The following is an 18,952-nucleotide window of genomic DNA, read 5'->3' on the forward strand; positions in this document are numbered from 1 at the left end:
GCATGAGAGGAAGATGGTGGACAAGAGAACAAACCCAGCTCAGCTCTGACTTCAGTCTAGTTCTCGTCCATTTATCTCCACAACAGCTGCCAAAGAAATCTACTCACAACCAAATCATTCCCGGCTTAGGCTCCCACTACCCTCAAAATTGTGTACCATAGCCTCCTTAAGACCCTGAATATAGCCAGCTTCTTCTTGATCTCTGCTGCTCAATTCCTGCTCTCCCCAGATGTTGTCCCTCAGGCGCTGTGCTGTCCCAAGCTTCTGAGCCTTTGGACGTGCTACTGTTTTGGCCTTGAATGCCATCTCATCTGCCTGTCAAGTCTCTGGTCAGACTGCAGAACAGAGCTTAGGTGTCTCCTTTGTGAGGCCTTGCTCTGATCACTACCAGGTAGGGGGTCTCTAAGTCGTAAATATTTCCAGCACATTATATTTGGAATCATCTACCAATCTGTCTGCTGTCCACATCAAATTGTGAAGCTCCTCAAGGGTAAAGTTTTACTCTCTTTGTAATCTTGGCACCTAGGGCAATGTCTGGCATGGTGCAGGCTCTCAGTAAATTCTTCATAACATGAGAGCAGCGAGTGAGTTGTGGGCAAGAAAGAGACTTAAATGGGTTGAGGCACAGATTCTGAAATAAAGCCCTGCTGCTGAGTGGAGGTGCCTGAGGTGAATGGGATGTTTATAGGTATTCGTTCTCAAATACCTGTAACCTTTTTGCAGCCCAGGAAGTAGAAGTTAGGGCTGTAAAATGGAAACTGGAAACATCTAGCCAGGGGAACGGACAGTTCTGCTGGCTACACAGAGACACATAAGAGCAGGAGCTGAGAGCAAAGAGTCACCTCTCTGGCCCCACCCTCACTGGTCCTCTCTTCTAACGCAGACTCTGCTCCCTAGTGTCCTGCCTAGCCAGCTCCTTGGGACTCCCTCCTCCCCTGGTAACAGCTGCACTCCTCTATTCCTCTCTCTGCCACCCCCACTAGACTGTGAGGCCTGAGGGCAGACAGAGACTGTGTCTTTTTATATTAGAGACCAGGGCTCAGCACAGTGCCTGTTCCAATTCAATTGTCAACAGGTGATTTTACACATCAATAATTACTTAACCTTTCTGACTCCTGTTGCCTCATCCTGAAAGGAGGAATGACAACAGTGACTCAGCCAGGCTGCAGCGTAAAGGAGTGAACCTCATATATGTAGTGATTCACAGACTCTGGCACAGTGTGGGTGCTCAGTAAATGGTGGCTCACCACCCCCACCCCCGCCCCTGCCCCACGCGGGGGTGGTATTTGGGTGCTCAAGTTAGTCACTGCTAATCCCTGGGAACCAGGGCCCCGCTGGTCTTTTGCCCCAAGTCCGTGGCACGAGCCTGGCCCAGAGCAGGTGTTCAGGCTCTCATGGCACACACCCACACTAGGCTCCCCTCCGCCAGTGTGCTCAGGGACCAACAGAGTTTCGTCGAACGCTGAGTCTATTGTAATGGGATCTTCCTGCTCCCAGGCTCTCAAGGAACTCTATTTCTTAACACCCCCGATCAGCACATTTAATACCTGACGGCTGCCAGGGATTAGCACTGCTCTCTGCCACTGCCTCCTCTGGCATTGTATTCAGAAGGACCTGGTGTCTCAGCGAGGAGGACAGACCAACCAAAGGCTCCTCCTGGAAGCCGTTCGTCAGGAGACCCGGGTGTGAATCCTGAGACACATCTGCTTCACCTCTCTGTGCCTCAGCTTTCCTGCCTGCGAAATGGGGAGTGCCAATAGCCTCCAGAGAGCGAGGCAGGCGCACAATGGAGGCTCGGACACCGGCTCAGAAAATGGCAGATGAATGAAGGGATGAATCGGTCAATAAAGCGGCGTGTTCAGTAGTACAGAGTCAGAAAGAAAAGGAACAAAAAGCATGTGGTTTCTTCCCAGAGAGGAGGGAGGGCCTCTAGTGCTTTTAATTTAAAAGGGGGAGAAAAACACTTCACTGCAAATTTTAGTCGGCTCTACTACGATGCTGGCAATTTACATCTCATTACAACAAACGCTTCAGATTGCTGTTTTGCTTTTAAAAATTTCTGAGGCATTGTTCTCCTTCAAACACATGTGACCAAATTAGCCACGATAATAAGCACTTGTGCTAAGAGACGGCACTGCACGATCTGGTGCAGATATTTTAAGTAACAAAGCAACTTTTTTTCACTTTGTGGGAAGAGTAGGAATCAAAAAAAAAAAAAAAGCCTTTTGATCCACTTCAGGTTTATTTTGGAGAAAATATACCTTCCATGGAGAGAAACCTTTCAGCTGGGTTAAAAAAAAAAAAAAAAGCTTTTGAAAGAGTATAAAAGACAGCGCTTGTCTTTTCATTCAGTCATTCATGAGCCCATTCATCACACAATCCCTGACTGCATACCAAGATCGAGCCCTGGAAGAGGCATTGGGGACCCGGAGACAAATACAGCATGCCCCAGTTCTGGAGACGCTGAGAATATAACACGTGAAACTCTCATTATACTGCATACAAACAGCTGTGAGCTGATGGACAAACACTGGATTCAATGCTAGAAAACCTGCTGCAAATCCTGGGTCTATTATTTCCTTTACCTTTTTAAGCCCCAGAGGCCTTTCCCATAAAATGGGAATCGTGGCACACAGTAAGGGGCTTGGTAAACGTTTGCTGGCACAACAGATAAAGGAAACTGTAACATTCTCTATTCTCGTCTAGCTTAACTGGACTAACGCCATTCTTTCTGGAAATCTTTCTAAGACATTGATGCTTATGTTCTATTTGCGTGTTCAGTCATGTCCGACTCTTTGCTGCAACTCCTCTGTCCACAGACAGGAGGTTTAAAAATAACCCATTTCTTCAAAATATGTATGCTTGGACACTAAAAATCAATTCTGACTTCTGTTGAAACAGAAAGGCTAGTAATGTTAGATTTTCTCTTGAAAAGTATTAAAGTCTTCCATTTATTCCTGCAAATGAACAGGACTTTTCTCTGCTATTGGTATAATTCTAGTTTCTTCCTAAATATAAAGTGAATCAAAAAATCAAATCAAAATCCTTAAAGTATATGCCTACTTTGGTGGCCCAGAGGCATACTGGGTTTGTCAAAAAAAGATGATTCTACTTGTGGAAAAGGAGTTGAGCATGGGAAGAGCTACAGCAAAGGAGGTGCACAGAGGCCTTGGAAAGAGATGGGAGATGGCCCGCAGCTGGGCAGGTGGATCTCCTCTCTCAGAAGGTATCGGCCATGCTCACCTGTTGCCACAGCTACGCATATGGTTATCGGCCCCGCTGTGCCTCCAGGGAGGGCAGGGGCAAACCTGGTCTCATTCCTTCAGTGAGAATCCATTAGGCACCCACCAAGTGCCAGCCCCGAGCAGGCAGCTTCAAATGATGTGCTGTCCAGTAGTGGAAAGAGACAGACCACAGTCCATTAATACCATCCTGACAAGAGTAAGGATAAAGACTTGGGAATAGAAGCAAAGGAGGAGGTGCCACACCTGGAGGAGACTAGGAAGGCTTCAGAAGTACAGTCACAAACTTCTGGGCTGGGGCTTGGAGCTGGCCGTATGGGTTGGAGTGGGGTAGTTATCCTCACACGGGGAGGCAAGTGGCACATTATGGAGGCTCACTGATCAACCAGGCTGTGGGCAGCGTCATGATCTGCACAGGTTTGCAGAGAGATTACCATGGGCTCAGGGACCCTGGAAGGCCTTAAGGAACAGGTGAGCTCCTAGAACTTGAGATAAGGTCGAGGGAAGATGGTAGGATGGTCAGGCAGGGCAATGAGATCACTGTCAGCAGCGGCTCCTTGGGGTCCTTCCCCGACCCTCCCCGTTTTCTGAGGGCTCTCTGTGGGTGAGGGTTGGAGTAGGCTTTGCTAGGCAGAGGCAGGAGAGGCCATTCCAGCCCTAAAGACTGGATTGGGCAAGACCCCTGCAGCTCATGAGGATGCCCGCCCCCCCTGCCACCTCACAGTGGGGCTGGTCCCTTGGGGAGTCAAAACTCTAGAGCAGCAGAGCCGGGATGGACTCAGAGAGCCCCCTCTCTATGGGGCAGAAGCCCAGCAAGACAGGGGTGGCAGGAGGGGGCCCAGGTCCCAGTCGTGGTGGTCAAGGTATTTTACCCACATTGGAGAACTGTAGGGGCCTGTTTCAAAGGACATATTTGCTTCTCCCTGAAAAGGAAAGGTGACTGACACCTACTGAACATCTTTAGTAGTTATTGTTGCTATTGTTTAGTCGCTGTCATGTTTGACTCTTTGCGACCCCATGGACTGCAGCCCACCAGGCTCCTCTGTCCATGGGATTTCCCAGGCAGGAATACTGGAGTTGGTTGCCATTTCCTTCTCCAGGAGATCTTCCCAGCCCAGGGACTGAATCCATGTCTTCTGCACTGGCAGGCATGCTGCTGAGCCACCAGGGAAGCCAATTTTACATCAAAATAACAATTAAAAAAAAATCTTTTAATCTTGACACTCCAGTATCAAGTTATTATTTGTTTACTATCTTCTGGGTTAGGATGCAAACTCTGAGGTCAGCCACTGTCCTGATCACGGCTGTATCCAGCACCCAGAGCAATGTCCCTGGCACACAATGAATACTCATCAAACACGTGCTGAATGAAAGAAGTTAATTCTTAGTAATTTGCCAAAAGTAAAAAGAAAAAAAAAATTCAGGGTTGCTAGACTCTGAAGGCTTGCTCTTACCACAGCCCTACAAGCCTTCAGCTAACTGTGGTTTTCAGGCTGCACAGGCTTCTCACGTAATGTCCACCTTGTGGGACCCATACTGCACCTCTGACCTTCTTTTGCCTTCCTAGGTGTCTGTGAAGAACTCCACAATTGAGCAGGGGGTGCAGTGGGGAGGGAGTGAGTCACCAGGATTCATCTCACCTCTAGGAGATCTGAGCCTGTCCTCTGCCAGCTGGTGGTCAAAGCTGGGCTGGCTCTTCATCTGTGGTCCTGCTACTTCCCACCCACCCCAACTGTCTGGACCCAGGCAGCGTTCCAAATGGCAAAGATATGCACAACAGCATGGGTCTGTCCTGCCAGACAGGCGTTGAAGGCCCCCACACATGTGCTGAATGCACACAAAATGGCCTTTGGTTCTGGACCAGAACTGGCTGGGTGCGAAGACTGAGGGGTTGTGGTACGAAGGAGTGGGGTAGGAGGCACAAAGGCTGCCCTCAGATTCCTGAAGGGCTGCTGTGGGGCACAGCGAGGGCACACCGAGGGCAGGGGTTAGGGGAGGCGGAGTTTCCTCATGGTGGTGCTGACATCTCCCAAACAAGTCAATCCTTGACTCTGACCTTGTTGTCTCTCCCCTTCAGGCCATGAGCTGTTCTAGAGCAGGAACTAAATGGGATTCATCTTTGCTAAATGTGGGTTGGTTGATTTGTTTGGTTTTAAGATCCGATTTCAGAGTAGCAGGACAGTCCAGGGCCCTCCTTCCTCTTTCTCCCTAGAGTTCACTTTTCTGGGGCAGTGGGAAGGGGGCTGAGGGACAGCTCCAGTCTGTCCCTCTGTCCCTGAAGCCCATGACCAAAGGGGCAATGCTGAGGTCGATGGGCTACAGGCCCCTCCGAGGGGAGGAGCCCCTGCATCCACCTGTGTAAGGGCTGGGGCAGTTCTAGGAGCCCTTACCTGCCTTTGCAGCCTTGGCTGTCCCTCCTACCTACCTCTCCTCTGTGCAGTTCGGTCAGGGGTGACTTGTGGTTCCCGAATAAGCCAGCATCTCTCCTAACTCCAAATCTTTATCAGTCTCTCCTGTTGTCTGAGACATTCATTTCCTCTCTGGGCCTGCGTCCTCATCCGATGATCCTGTCTACTCCTGAGGTGGTTTTCTCTACGAAAAGCAGCTAGTATCAGGCCCACAGCAGGTGTTCACAGGGGCCAGCACTTGCCTGGAAGGAGAGCTCTCCCACCTCCGTTTCCTCGGACTGGCAAAGCCAGCAGAAAACAAGCTTGCCACACGAAAGCCCATGGCCAACGGGCAAAGCCCTATTTTAAGTGAGAAGCACATTTCCTGTTCTGGCAACAGAGAGAAGCCCAGTGACTCCTGATGTTCCCACTCCCCAATCAGGATCAAAGGGACAGCCTGGAGCTATCCTTCAGCCCCCTCCCCACTGCCCCAGCAAAGTGAACTCTAGGGAGAAAGAGGAAGGAGGGGCCTGGACTGTCCTGCTACTCTGAAATCGGATCTTAAAACAACCTAGGGTGAACTGTGGCTAATGCTGATCCCGTCAAGAGTGCACAAAGTCCTTCAAAGGGGAAGACGGCCCATATCTTTAAGAGAAACAATTCTAGTTCTCATTGCTGCACCCTTGCCTGCCACCCAGGGTGAGGGGCACAAGACACGGTAGTTTGGGCCCCAGCCCACCAGTAAGCAAGACAGTGGCAGGTTGTGGACCTGCTGGGTCCTGGGAACATGAAAACCTGACCTGATGGGTATCTCCCACTTATCCTCTTAGTCCTTTCTCAAAGCCCAACTTTTGTGAGCACTCCCGTGTACTGGTGAGAGTGAACTGAAGGCTGAAGGAAATGGAGAAGAGCTCTGAGATGAACAAGCCCTGGGAGGAGAGCTGTGACAAAGAGAAAACTGAAGACTCAAGGGGGTCCAAAGGAGTGCTTGAGGATTGGAGATAGGAAGACGGAATTCTGTCCTGGAAAAGCGTGTGGCGGGAGAATTCAATACACTATATACCAGCGAGCCTGAAATCAAGTCCAGGCATAGCTGTAAAACAGACAATTCAAATATGATTTCTGAGGACTTACAAGGGAAAGTAGCAACCCCCAGGAGACGTTAGGAGACCTGGATTGACCAAAGACTAAGACAAGCCGAGACAACCACACCTGCGCTCTGTTGGAGGGCAGTGAGCGCCTTTGTGCGCCAAGTGCCGTACACACATCTCATGCGCAAACTCAAATGGTACTGCGTCACTAACGCTGGACTCACTGAGCACTTACTATGTGCTGGCCCTGGGCAGAAGTCTGTACGTGCCTTTGCTCATTTAATCCTCTTAATAACCACAGTGGCTGGTATTGTCACTGACTCCACTTTATGGATGAAGGAACTAAGGCCCAGGAAGTTAAGTAACTTGCCCAAGTTAACACAATCAAAATATGGAAAAGCCAGTGTTCAAAACTCCAGTATCTCTGACCTCCTAGTCAGTGACCAGGCTCTCCTGCCCGTGTGCGGTATGCTTTACGATATCCATTTTACAGAGGAGAAAAGAGAGGCTGAGAAGGGTTAAATTATTTGCTTCAAGTTGCGCAGTTAAAGAATTCGAAAGCTGAGATTCAAACCCAAGTACTATCTGCTGCCAAAGCCCACGCTGCCTCCAGTGCAGGGGAGAGCCAGCAGGAGGCATTTGGCTGACATTCGCTGCTTTTCAAAGGCACCACCAGAGACCTGTGCTGAAAGAATCCAGCTCCGACCGCAAAGGATTTTAAAGATCAAAGCTGGTATTTTAACGGACTTTGGACAGAACACAAGGCACGAGCCCAGAGGGGAACAGAGGTGATAGAAACCCAGCTCTAAAGAGCCAAGACAGATCTGCAGGCCACAATGGCTTTCTCCTTCAAAAGTTTCAACCAGCTTGTGATCTGGCCAACAGGGGCATTATCTCTTCTTTTGCCTTCTCCTCTCTCAGAAGGAGATAATGCTTACCTGGCCTTGCAATAAGGCTACTGGAATAGTCCAATGAGATAAAAATGTCAAGGTCTTTGAAGCCTGTCAAGTGTCATGTACATGTGAATTACTGTTATTATTCTTAACGTCTATTCCTCTTCTGGTCAGAATTCATCATTTCCACCTACCTTCCCTACAAAGTGCACACAAAATCTAGAGCCATCCTCTGCCTCCTTCCTGCAGATCCAGTACTTGCTATGTTCTGTCCCGAGCTCAAGTCTGTGCTCCGCCTCGGGCTGTGTGTGCAGCTTGGAGACAAGGACTCTGTCTCCCCCTCTACATTCCTCACTGAGCCTTTTCCAACCTTAGCTGAACTAACGGTACTGGAATCACACCAAAACCATCTTACCTAGTAAGAGGTACTTAGAGTGCTAACAGCTGAGGGTAACATCTGAGCTTTGGTCCCTGACTTCTAAGAACAAGGACTCTGGCTGAGGGGAACTCAAGAGAGATGCTAGAGTTTACTTTCTCCTACACTGGAGCTCACCCTTGTCACTGGCTTTCACTGCTCTGCTTCCCCTCACACCCCTGGAATTCTCTGAGTCTGCCAAGCCTTGGTTTAATAAACATCACTCTCACCCCCTAGGCTCATGAATGTTTTCAAAAGGGACCATCTTCCTGTATCTCCAGCACCTAATACAATCCTGGCACAACCCTTAAAAAATGATAAATGAATGAAAGAATAAATGAACGAATGAACACACAAATAAATCTGTATTTTATAAATTAGAAGATCTTCATGCTTTTCATGTCCTTGGCATTTATTTCTTTGGGAGAAGACAAACAGGCAAGGGCAGGAAAGGAGAAAGAGACTGGCATTTAGTAAACACTTGCAATATGCTGGTTACAGTGATGAATTCTTTACACACGCTTCCCCTTTTAATTCTGACACCGTCACAGAGGCTGGGAGAGAAGGAACCTTCAGAGTTAGTGAGGTTCCTTTCCATCAGAGAGAGCTGCCTCCTATGCTAAGATCATACAAAAGGAAAGCTCTGTTTTACAGAGAGATGTCCTTTGGGGGATTAGGCTGGGGGTCACCCCCATGTCAATGACATTGAAGTACAAGGGCGTGTGGCCAAGGGCCCAGAGAGAGGCTCTCAGAACCAGGTGTCAGGAGACCCTTGGAAATAGACCTGTGACACCTTCTGGGCTTGTTTCCTCATCAATGACATGAGGGCAATAGCCTACATCCTCTCTAAGCTCATTTGCCACTCCTTGACTCCATGTTCTAGAGAATTTTTCTCTGTTAAATATATCTTGTGTTTATTTGTGGAATGAATGAAAGAATGAATAAGTGAGTCATCCAGCGAAGTCTCTGAAACATCTTATACCATCTTGCTGCTGCCCCTCACCTCCACCAGGTGTACCATCACAGGTCCTGGCTGCTACGGGACCTTCTCACCAATCAGAGGTCCTCTTCAGGCTCCTGCTCTCTGCTCCCTCCCGTCTATGGCCTGCAGGATCCCAATGCCTGAAGGAGTCAGCAGTTATTCTTTTTAAAATTGAGCATCCCTAATCTGTGGATGATCTAGCATCCTTGAGATGGGTCCCCTGGCAACATGGAAAGGAGAAAATACTCAAGGGTGGGCCTCTAAGAGCACTGCCTGAGCCAGTCCCCAGGGGGGCGGGGGCAAGGAGGGTGCAGCCCAGGCCACACATCAGCCCCTGACCAGGATGTACTGCTGAGATTCAAGGACGGTCTCTCAGCCCCTTCCTGGCTCTTCTCCGCCTTGTGCTTGGCTTCTGGGAGGTGTGTACTGTACAGGGGCTGCTACAGCAGAGAATGTTTTCCCAGACTCATCCAGAGAGAGTTCCACCTTCAACTGCCAGCCGCTTCCCGGGAACCGCATTCTCTGCATTTCATTTGCATGCTTACGTGTTTCCCTCCATCACTGTGCCCTCCCCAGCCTACAAGGTCTGAATCTTCTCTGTGTCTCCCCAGGATGCTAGGCTCAGAAAGCATGTGGTCAATGTGAACTGACTGAATGAAGAAATACGTATACAGCCACCTTTCTCTCCTATAATATAAGACCTTGAGAGGCAGAGAAGTTGGTAAACCTGTTCAAGGTCATACAACTTTGACTGGTTAGGGAAGATGAGTTAAAAACCAAATCAGACCATGTCTGATGCCCGCTAGGGGTATGGGAAAAGGTGCTTATGGTAATATAGCATCAACAGAATACCAGGTAGGATGCTGTATATCTCTATGCTGTAAGAGGGATGTTATTATTTCCATTTTACAGATGAGAACACCAAGGTTCAGAGACATCGGACTTTGTCTAGGCCCCTTTGCCGACACTGCGCCTCACTCTTCCCACTCACTCACTCCTGCCTGAGTAAGAAAAATGTATTCATCAGGCTCAGATTAGAAGCCACTTTCTTTAGGAAACCTTTCTTCCCCAGTCTCCCAAATTCAGTGGGTGCCCCTCCTCCACTGCCTCACAGCAGAGCTTCTGTCCCTGCGCTGGCACTAACTGAATCAGTAGCTGTCTCTCCCACACCAAACTTTAAAACCCTCAAGGGCAGAGGGCAAGGGCTGAATCTTAATGTATCTTAAATGTATTGAACTTTACCTGCTGCTAAGTCACTTCAATTGTGTCCAACTCTTTACGACCCCATGGACTGCTGCCCACCAGGCTCCTCTGTCCATGGGATTCTCCAGGCATGAATACTGGAGTGGGTTTCCATGCCCTGCTCAAGGGGATCTTCCCAATGCAAGGACTGAACCCATGTCCCTTGTGTCTCCTGAATTGGCAGGTGGGTTCTTTACCACTAGTGTCATCTGGGAAGCCCCATTAAGCAAAACGCCTGGCATGCAGTGGAGACCAGTAAATATTTGTGGGAGAAAAGAGGGAAGAAAGCAAGGAAAGAAGGTTCCCAAAGAACTGGGAAGTGGGGAAGTTGGGTTTGAATCCAGGCCTGCCTGGTTCCAAGGACTAGACCAGACCAAACAAGACTACCTCCATGAAAAGATACAAACTCCCCTTAGAGTAGACAGCTTTTTATTATACTCTTGGGGATTTATCTTTTGTTAATCAATGGATCTTAAGCTTTCACAGGTCAGTGACAGCTTGATCAGATGTGACTTTTCCGGGACGACCCTGATCCCTGGAGCACAGAGCACCCCATGTGGTGGGTGCTTTATGCGTAACTGTGGCTTAAGCTGACTTATGTTCAATCCATTAATCAGAAGGTGACTCAGATCAGAGAAGAGCCAGCCACTGGCCCTCAAGATGGCACAAGGCCTGAGGGTGGGAGTGCCTAGAATGATCAAGACACTGAACCCCGGTTGGGGCCACGTTTATCTAGGCGTTTTAAGACTAAAGAGGCACGTGAACGAGCATGCATGAGTGCAGGCTCAGCCACTTCTGTCATGTCTGACTCTGTCCACACTATGGACTACAGGCCACCAGGCTCTTCCGTCCATGGGATTTCTCAGGCAAGAATATTGCAGTAGGTTGCCACGTCCTCCTCCAAGGGATTTTCCTGACCTAGGGATTGAACCCGTATCTCCTACGCTGCAGGCAGATTCTTTACCGCTGAGCCACTGGGGAAGCCCGAAGAGGCATATACTGATAAAAGTGCAGTGCCTTACTGCACTCAAGGGTCAGGAGTGGCTTCTGGAGTTTAAACGAAGTTCATGATTATATAAGACAGGCAGTTTCCCTGGGAATAAAAATAATGACGTGGAGAAATTTTGTTTTTATGTTTGCTTTGTCCCCCGTCAAGAAGTTTACAAAAGATGTAGTGTACAGAATGCAATGAAAATAAAAATTATTCATCCAAAGACTAGGAAACACTTTTTCTCTCTGAAAATCTCAGTTCTCTCTTGCCCTCCCACTGCCACTCCCAAGATCACACTTTTTTACAGTTAGGTTTTCTCTTTGATAAAAAATTTTAGTAACTTTTTATGTTGCACACCACATGTGACCTTTAGTGTCACTGTGCGCCTCTCAAGGCAGAGTCCAGGAGTGGGGACGTTACTCGCCTAGGAAGTGGGGATGTGGTTTGAGGTGAGCACTGCTTCTGCTTCCCCAAAGGACTCTGGGCAAGTCCCAGCCTCAGTTTCCTTCTCTGTGACAAGGGCATGAAAAGGCCTCTTGGCTGACTCCTTAGGCCACCCTGAAGATCTGAGACACTGCCTTGGGAACATACTCTAGGTAGTAGGAGGGACCTATCAACATAAGTAAGGTAGCACATTTATCTAAACATCAGAAAGGAATGAAGCTCTTACATGTAAATCTATTATCTAGGTAACACAAACCTTCCTTCCTAAGTATAAAATTGTACTGGATTTACCTTTGGGGATGGCACTTGTATTTCTAGACTAGTCTATTCCCTTTTTGAAGCAAAGAACACTGACGCAGGGTTATTAACGACTGTCTTGAAGGAAGGTGGGGGCTATGAATCTGTGTTATCCTGATTTGCTCAACACTGACTGCCCTCTGCTTTTCAGAGTGTTTCTCTCTTTTCCTCTCAGGTAAGCAGTCATTTCTCCCTGCTGGCAAAGTGGTGGCCTTTCAGATTTCCCGATTCCAGCCTCTAAACCATAGTACACGAGAGAGAGAAAGTCAGAGTGAAAATCCCTTAGTCGTGTCTGACTCTATGTAACCCCATGGACTGTACAGCCCATGGAATTCTCCAGGCCAGAATACTGGAGTGGGTAGCTGTTCCCTTCTCCAGGGGATCTTCCCAACCCAGGGATCGAACCCAGGTCTCCTGCATTGCAGGCGGATTCTTTACCAGCTGAGCCACCAGGGAAGCCCAATTACATGAGAAAATCTAAAACCTAAGTTTGTTAAGTTTAGTTGCAGTGTAAGAGCCTATCAAGTTTTTCTATGAGCAAACCAAAGTAGCTTTACATATCTTTTACACTAATCTTCCTAAGGTCATGTGCCTCTCTGCTCAAAAACTCAGTGTTCCTCATTCCAACCAAAACAAACCCAGACACCCCGGCTGGTAAGGGTTTCCAGGCCTTCAGTCACCTGTCCTGACCACACATGCAGTCTCCCTTCTTAGTACACGCAGTGTTGACTGCTGCCTTCTGCCACCTCTTGGGCCTTAAAAGACTACCCACCCTTTGAAGCCCACCTCTTTCCTGGAGTCTCCCTCTTCTGAACTCTCCTCTCATCTTATCCACATCTTTCCCATGGCCCTGACCTCTTTCTGACTTAAAGTAACGCAAGTTTTCCTAGAATCATGTCTAACTCACTTCATTATCTTAAAGCCCCCTTGGAGCTGAATGAATGCATACATGGGTGGTGGCAAATACGTTTCCAGCTCTTGCTCTCTGAGGCCCCTCTCCAACTGCTGCCCACTGTGTTCTAGATAGCTAAGGCTGCTGCGTTCCAAAGCTCCTGTCAGATTCACTCTGAGCGGGGAGGGCCTCTCTCTTGGGGGACCTGCTGAGCCTCGTCCCTGCCCTTCCCTCGCCTCAGGGTCTGCCTCTCCCCGGCACCCTCCGGGGAGAGGAGTCAGCACGCCATGCCCCGCTCCGTGGTGGGTGGCAGGTGGCTGGTGTGGAGGGGGGGCACTCACCACTGCCCAGCCTCAGGAGCAGCACGTCCTGCAGCCTGCGGTTGAGGTCACGGAGCTCCTTCATCTCGGCCACGAGCGCCCCGTACTCCTTGAGCTTCTTGGCCTGCTGCACCAGCTGCCTCCGAGTCCGCTCCAGCTCCTGCTGGAGGTGGCGCATCTCCTCCTGCTGCTGCTGGTAGTTGCGCAGCAGCTCCTCGTACAGAGCCCGGGGCACGCCGGCGTCTTCCAGACTGTCCATGTCCCCCGCGCCCGCTGAGGCCTCCACGAACACCTCCTCCGGGCACGTGCCGGGGCCCAGGCTCAGGCCGTTCTGCTTCTCCAGCCGGGCCACCACTGCCTCGATGCTCTTGTGCGCCACTTCGCTCGGCTTCCGCCCCTCAGGTCTCTGTGTAGGACAACGAGAGTCAGTTCAGGCAAGGGCAGCTGGGGCTGTCTTGGACTGCGGCTCAATATGTCCCCAGACAATCCTAGAATCACAGAACCATAGAACATCAGTGCTTGCAGAAACTCTGTGCACACACTTAAGACAAAGCTCTTTATTTTACACATGGGGAAACAGAGGTCCAGAGTGGGGAAGTGTCTTGCCCAAAGTCACATGGTCAGTGAGTAACAGAGGCAGGACTCTGGCTTCCCAGGCCACCGCTTTCCCATCCCCATCACTCTGCCTCTTGGATGTATCTCATACCATGACTGCCCTCCCCAACTCCCCAGTCCCCCACCCCACCCACAGGGCTCAGGCAGTGATCTGCTCACAGTGGGTATTCAAGGAGTATTTGTGGAGAATCCATGAGAAATCAGGCCAAGCCTAGGCATCCCAGGGGGGTCACTAGTCAAATCTCTACACCAACAAAACATAAAGGCCTCTTCTCCCCACCTCAACCCCCATCCCAAGAAAGGGCATTCCACCAAATAAAGTTTTCCTGAAAAATGCTCCAGTGGGGAAGGATGCTAAGGACTCTAATCTGGAGCAGGAATTGTGTCTTATTTTCTGTTTCTCCACTGCCTACTCAGAACTGGCACCTGGCAGGGGCTTGATAAATGTTTACTTAACTGAAAAGTTCAAAGAATACTAATATTGGAAGGTTCTTTCTGTTTAACTCCATCATTTTACAGGTGAGGAAATCGAGGCTCAGAGAAGAGAAGGACTATACTCAGGGTCACATGCTGAGCTACAGAATCGGACCTGGGACTTAAAGCCCAGCTTAGAGCACAAGGCTCCTTCCCCCACCCCTGCCAGTCTCTCCTTGAACTCTGGCCAAGCTAAAGCTCAGCATGAAGTGGATAGAGAGAGGACAGTTTAGTGAGAGGAGAACTAACCAGGACTACCCAGGGGCTGGGGCTTAAGCTGCCTGAGGAAATTCCAGCTCAAGTGGACAAAGCTTCCAAGATGGGGAGTGGAAGCTATGGGACCAATTGAATTCTTCACCCAGGGCAGGAGGGCTAGGGACTCTCCTGACTGGGGGCACTTGTGGGAAGTGCAGACAACCAAAGACACAAGATTCCAGACAACTTAACTATGTCAGGTTGAGCCTGCCTTAACCTCTCAATAAGCTCCTGAAAGTTCTGGAAAAAACAAAAAAGAACCATGACTCTGGGATTAGGTTACATGACAAAATCCTATCCTGTCATCTTATCGACTGGGATAAAGTGCTACTAGTCTAAGTGAATCTATTCATTAAAACTGTACTGATCACTTTAGATACCCAACTTCGGTACTACACTAGGACACCCCAAGGGGAGTGACCATGTCTGTCTGATCTCTGTGACCCCAGGAACCAGCACAGGGCTGGGGCCACAGTGGGGGTGCAATGAATGCATGAACTCAACTCAGCTGAATCTTCTGCACTACACTTCAGGAATGTCCTTAACCTGAGTCCAAAATCAGACTGTGGTCAAAGCTGAAAGTGTCCCTCTTCTGCCTCCCTTCCGCTGGGGCACCCATTGTGCAGAATAAACATCTGGCTTATTGGACAAGCTATTTAGCAGGCTTCCAAGCAAAGGCTGGAGGAGACCCACTAGGGCTCACACCAAAGGAAATGCAACTCATGCAGAAGTTTTTCTTCTAACCCAGGATCACATTAACCCTTTTGTGTGAGCCTGGCACACCCGCCTCTGCTCATGAGTCTACTCCTGGCTGTAAGGGGGCAACCTGACAGTGGCTGGCCCTGACCTGCTGCCCAAGAACATCCACCTCAGGTTCCTGGAGCCCAGCAGTGACCTCTCTGGAGCTGGAGGCCGGAGGAAATGCCCCTTCCAGGCCCTCAGTGGTGATGACACTGCACAGATGGTCCAAACAGGACCGTGCTCCCTGGAAAGTCAGCCGGCACAGCCAACTCCTATCAGCTGGCCCAAGTCTCTCACCACGTGAACAGATCATGGCCTGTGACACCAGGGGACATTTACATGGGCAGAGGAGGCCAGACTGGAATTCTTCAGCTATCAGAGATCTGAAAAATGCTCCCCCATACTTTCAAAAAGAGGAAAGAGTTTGTTACCTTGATGTGTCTAAGCTGTAAATCTTCTTCCCCATAATCTTTAACCTCCCCATCTTCTTCTACGAGATTGAGAGAAAGTTTGGGGATTTTTATTTTCTTCTGCATCACACTGTTTTCAAGGTCAGATTTGTCTTCTAAAATGCATATCAAAAAAATAAGGTTCATTATGGGTCAAAATGCTCAAAATGCCCACAACCTCAAATGCTAGAGAATGACTGAGGCCAGACCAGTTAAAGAGGAAAAGCCAACCACTCCAAGACATGTTCCCTCCTTCGTGCAGGGCTCTTGAGAGCAACAGTGCAGATCAAGCTTGAGGATCAAAGTGAAAGTGAAGTCACTCAGTTGTGTCCGACTCTTTGTGACCCCATGGACTGTAGCCCACCAGGCTCCTCTGTCCATGGGATTTTCCAGGCAAGAATACTGGAGTGGGTTGCCATTCCCTTCTCCAGAGGATCTTCCCTACCCAGGGATCGAACCCAGGTCTCCCGCACTACAGGCAGACGCTTTGCCATCTGAGCCACCAGGAAGTCCTGAGGATCAAGGGTATATGCTAAAAGCATTACCATGCAAAGCATTGAAATAGAACCCAATGAATGTGCTGAGGGGTTTTCCTAAGTATATCTTAAAGGGTGGCCTTTTATGGAGTTCTAGAATCTTGGAACTGGAATGGCCCTTAGATTGATATGTTTTTAACTTTACTAGCACACAAATTCCTCAACAATCGAGATCTTTTTAAGCCAAAGGACTTCCCAGGAAAACTTGTTGGGTTTCAGCCAGCTCAGGTACTAAAGAGCATGAAGGGATGATGGCTCTTATGAAGATAAAGCCTGGACTGGAGCTGAGGTGGAGCCTCCCCACAGCCCAGACACAGGACAGACTAGTCGAGTTAATATGGTTACAGGAACAGGAACAAGTAACATTCACTGCCTTTTTACTGATATCAAATCAGGAGACAACAGAGTTTGAGGGGCCTCAGTGACCACGTGGTCCAACTCTCCCATTTTACATGTGAGGATGGAAAGAGTGTGATGAGTGAAAGGAAGAGCCAGGAAGTGGAAAACAGGCTTCTGGCATCTCACCCAGTGCTTACGTGTGACAACACCACACACTGACGAGCACTACAAACTACAAAGGGGCTACACAAAGGGATGCTACTTCTCTCTTTCTTACTCTTTAAACTCAACTTCAGATAATCTGAAAGAGAATTCTCAGAGTTCACAAGCACTTAACTATTTCAGAATGTAGTCAAATGCCAAATCTTCCTAAATGGCCTTAGGAATGGAGCCCCAGCTGTTCAAGAGTAGGATTCCAGTATCAGAGAGGCCTCAGTGTGAAACTCAGCTCTTCTGTGATAATGTGAGGAGTGGGGACTGAGGCCCTAGTCGCGTGATCTCAAGTGTGTCCTCTGGGGGTGACAGCAACACCTCACACCCACAGAGCACAGCTCAGACACCAGGCACGCAATGAGCAGGATGTGAAAACTGGCATGGTCAACATGCTCAGAATTGTCTTACTTCCCTAAGCAAAGGTGGATAAAGATACTACAATTAAAAAAAAAAATGAAAGAATGACTTCAGAAAGGTACAGAGTGGAAGGGAAATGCCGAGGTAAAGAAGACGGTCTTTGTTAACAGTCTCCTGATCAGAGATGAAAATGGCCTTTCCCACTAGTGAAATCCTTGGGTTCTAGTTCTTGTTCTCTTTGTACCTACATTTTATAGATGGGTTAGGAATGAAAGCAATGGCACCCCACTCCAGTACTCTTGCCTGGAAAATCCCATGGACGGAAGAGCCTGGTAGGCTGCAGTCCATGGGATCGCTAGAGTCGGACACCACTGAGCGACTTCACTTTCACTTTTCACTTTCCTGCATTGGAGAAGGAAATGGCAACCCACTCCAGTGTTCTTGCCTGGAGAATCCCAGGGACGGGGGAGCCTGGTGGGCTGCTGTCTATGGGGTCGCACAGAGTCAGACACGACTGAAGCGACTTAGCAGTAGCAGTAGGAATGAACAGCAGCAGGGACTGTGGTCTTTCTGAAAGAACAGCAGCTACCCTCCTATTAAACCATTGTTCTTTCTTTCTAAATTAAAAAGCTGTTAAAAGTAAAACTCAGTGAAAGTGCTTCAAATGAAGTTATCCTGAAATGGGATGGGTGGGTGTTTTTGCAAGTGAAGAAACAAAGAAACTGAGAGAGAGGCAGGGGATGAGAGGGTGGTATCAGGACTTCTGAATGTGTTGAGGCAAAGCTCCTGGGTTAGTCTTCAGTTTGACAAGTTCAAGGGCAAAAATTTGAGATGTAGCCACCAACCTAGAAATGACAAGCTATGCTCAGCCTCCCTGAGCTGAAACTCTGAAGCTCAGAATCATGTTGGTATGGAGAGAAGCAATCCTTCAGACTCACAAAACTGGGCAATATTTGAACTGAGAGCAGTCCTCAGATCATTTCACTCAACCCTTTCAAGATGGAGATGAGGTTCCAAATGGTAAATCCATGCATCTGTCCACTAAACCAGCAGGCCCAGGGATGCAGGAGGAGTAGGACAGGCAGGGTTCCCATTCTGGACAGTTCATGCTTACACAAGGTCACGGAAATGAGGATCAGAACTTGAACAGCGTGAGAACTCAGACCATGTAGCCAGAGTTCAGCACTTTCCCTCCTATACCTCAGATTAATGTTTACTGAGAACTACACTTGCAGGACCTAGCTGGGGCCTTGGGCCACTGGGAATGAACATTGTTAGGGACACTAGACAAAAACCCACAAAAAAGAAAAACTCTCTGATACGACTGAGAGAAGACCTCAAATACTGAGTTTGAATAAGGGGACAGTAGCTGCTACAGGACCTTGGGGGCAAGGGAGATCAATCACTTTGGCCAGGACAAACCATGGCAGGCTTTGGAGAAGAAGTACCCTTTGAGCTAGACTCCTTACTTACAAGGTGGTCTTGGGTAACTTACTTTACTTCTCTGATCCTGTTTCCTCATCTGTGACCTGAAGTAAATAATTCCTACTCACACTGCCAGGATACCCTGAAGATGATCAATTCTGTGTGTTAAGAACCTGAGTGAAGTGAATGGCACTTGGTCCATCAGCAGTCATAAAAGGACAGTCATTTAGGGATGGCAAGAAGAAGGAAAAGGATAGAAATTAAAAAAAAAAAAAAAGTAAAGACTGCAAAAGCATTTAGACTGGAATGGTTACAAAAGATGGTTCAGTTATAGGCAGGAAGAGAGGTAAGA

At 48.7% G+C, this 18,952-nt stretch overlaps 1 protein-coding gene and 1 long non-coding RNA gene across 19 annotated transcripts in view; one reads left to right on the plus strand and one right to left on the minus strand.

Annotated features, from left to right (window-relative positions):
• The window catches only part of LOC147375312 (BEN domain-containing protein 5), a 1,469,512-nt gene that overhangs the window by 233,699 nt on the left and 1,216,861 nt on the right, over nucleotides 1-18,952 (minus strand). For 5 of the 15 annotated variants that reach the window (XM_086387347.1, XM_086387343.1, XM_086387401.1 and 2 more), the window contains 2 exons: nucleotides 15,713-15,846; nucleotides 13,218-13,602 (listed from right to left, as the gene is read on the minus strand). The exons of 9 other annotated variants lie outside the window; for them this stretch is intronic. In XM_086387347.1, coding sequence (XP_086243473.1) covers nucleotides 13,218-13,602; nucleotides 15,713-15,846 — 519 coding nt within the window. The remainder of the gene's footprint in view (nucleotides 1-13,217; nucleotides 13,603-15,712; nucleotides 15,847-18,952) is intronic. One more of the 15 variants, XM_086387454.1, reaches the window with a different exon arrangement.
• LOC147375313 (uncharacterized) overlaps nucleotides 1-18,952 on the plus strand; it is a 36,311-nt gene that overhangs the window by 13,961 nt on the left and 3,398 nt on the right. Inside the window, exon 4 of one of the 4 annotated variants that reach the window (XR_015158860.1) lies at nucleotides 6,460-7,118. The exons of 2 other annotated variants lie outside the window; for them this stretch is intronic. This is a non-coding gene — a long non-coding RNA (uncharacterized LOC147375313). Of the gene's footprint in view, nucleotides 1-5,749; nucleotides 5,912-6,459; nucleotides 7,119-18,952 lie in introns of those variants that run through there. One more of the 4 variants, XR_015158861.1, reaches the window with a different exon arrangement.

This window comes from Bos grunniens, chromosome 3, assembly GCF_055505025.1.
Source record: "Bos grunniens cultivar Pamir isolate PY7600 chromosome 3, Bosgru_T2T1.0, whole genome shotgun sequence".
NCBI lineage: Eukaryota > Metazoa > Chordata > Mammalia > Artiodactyla > Bovidae > Bos > Bos grunniens.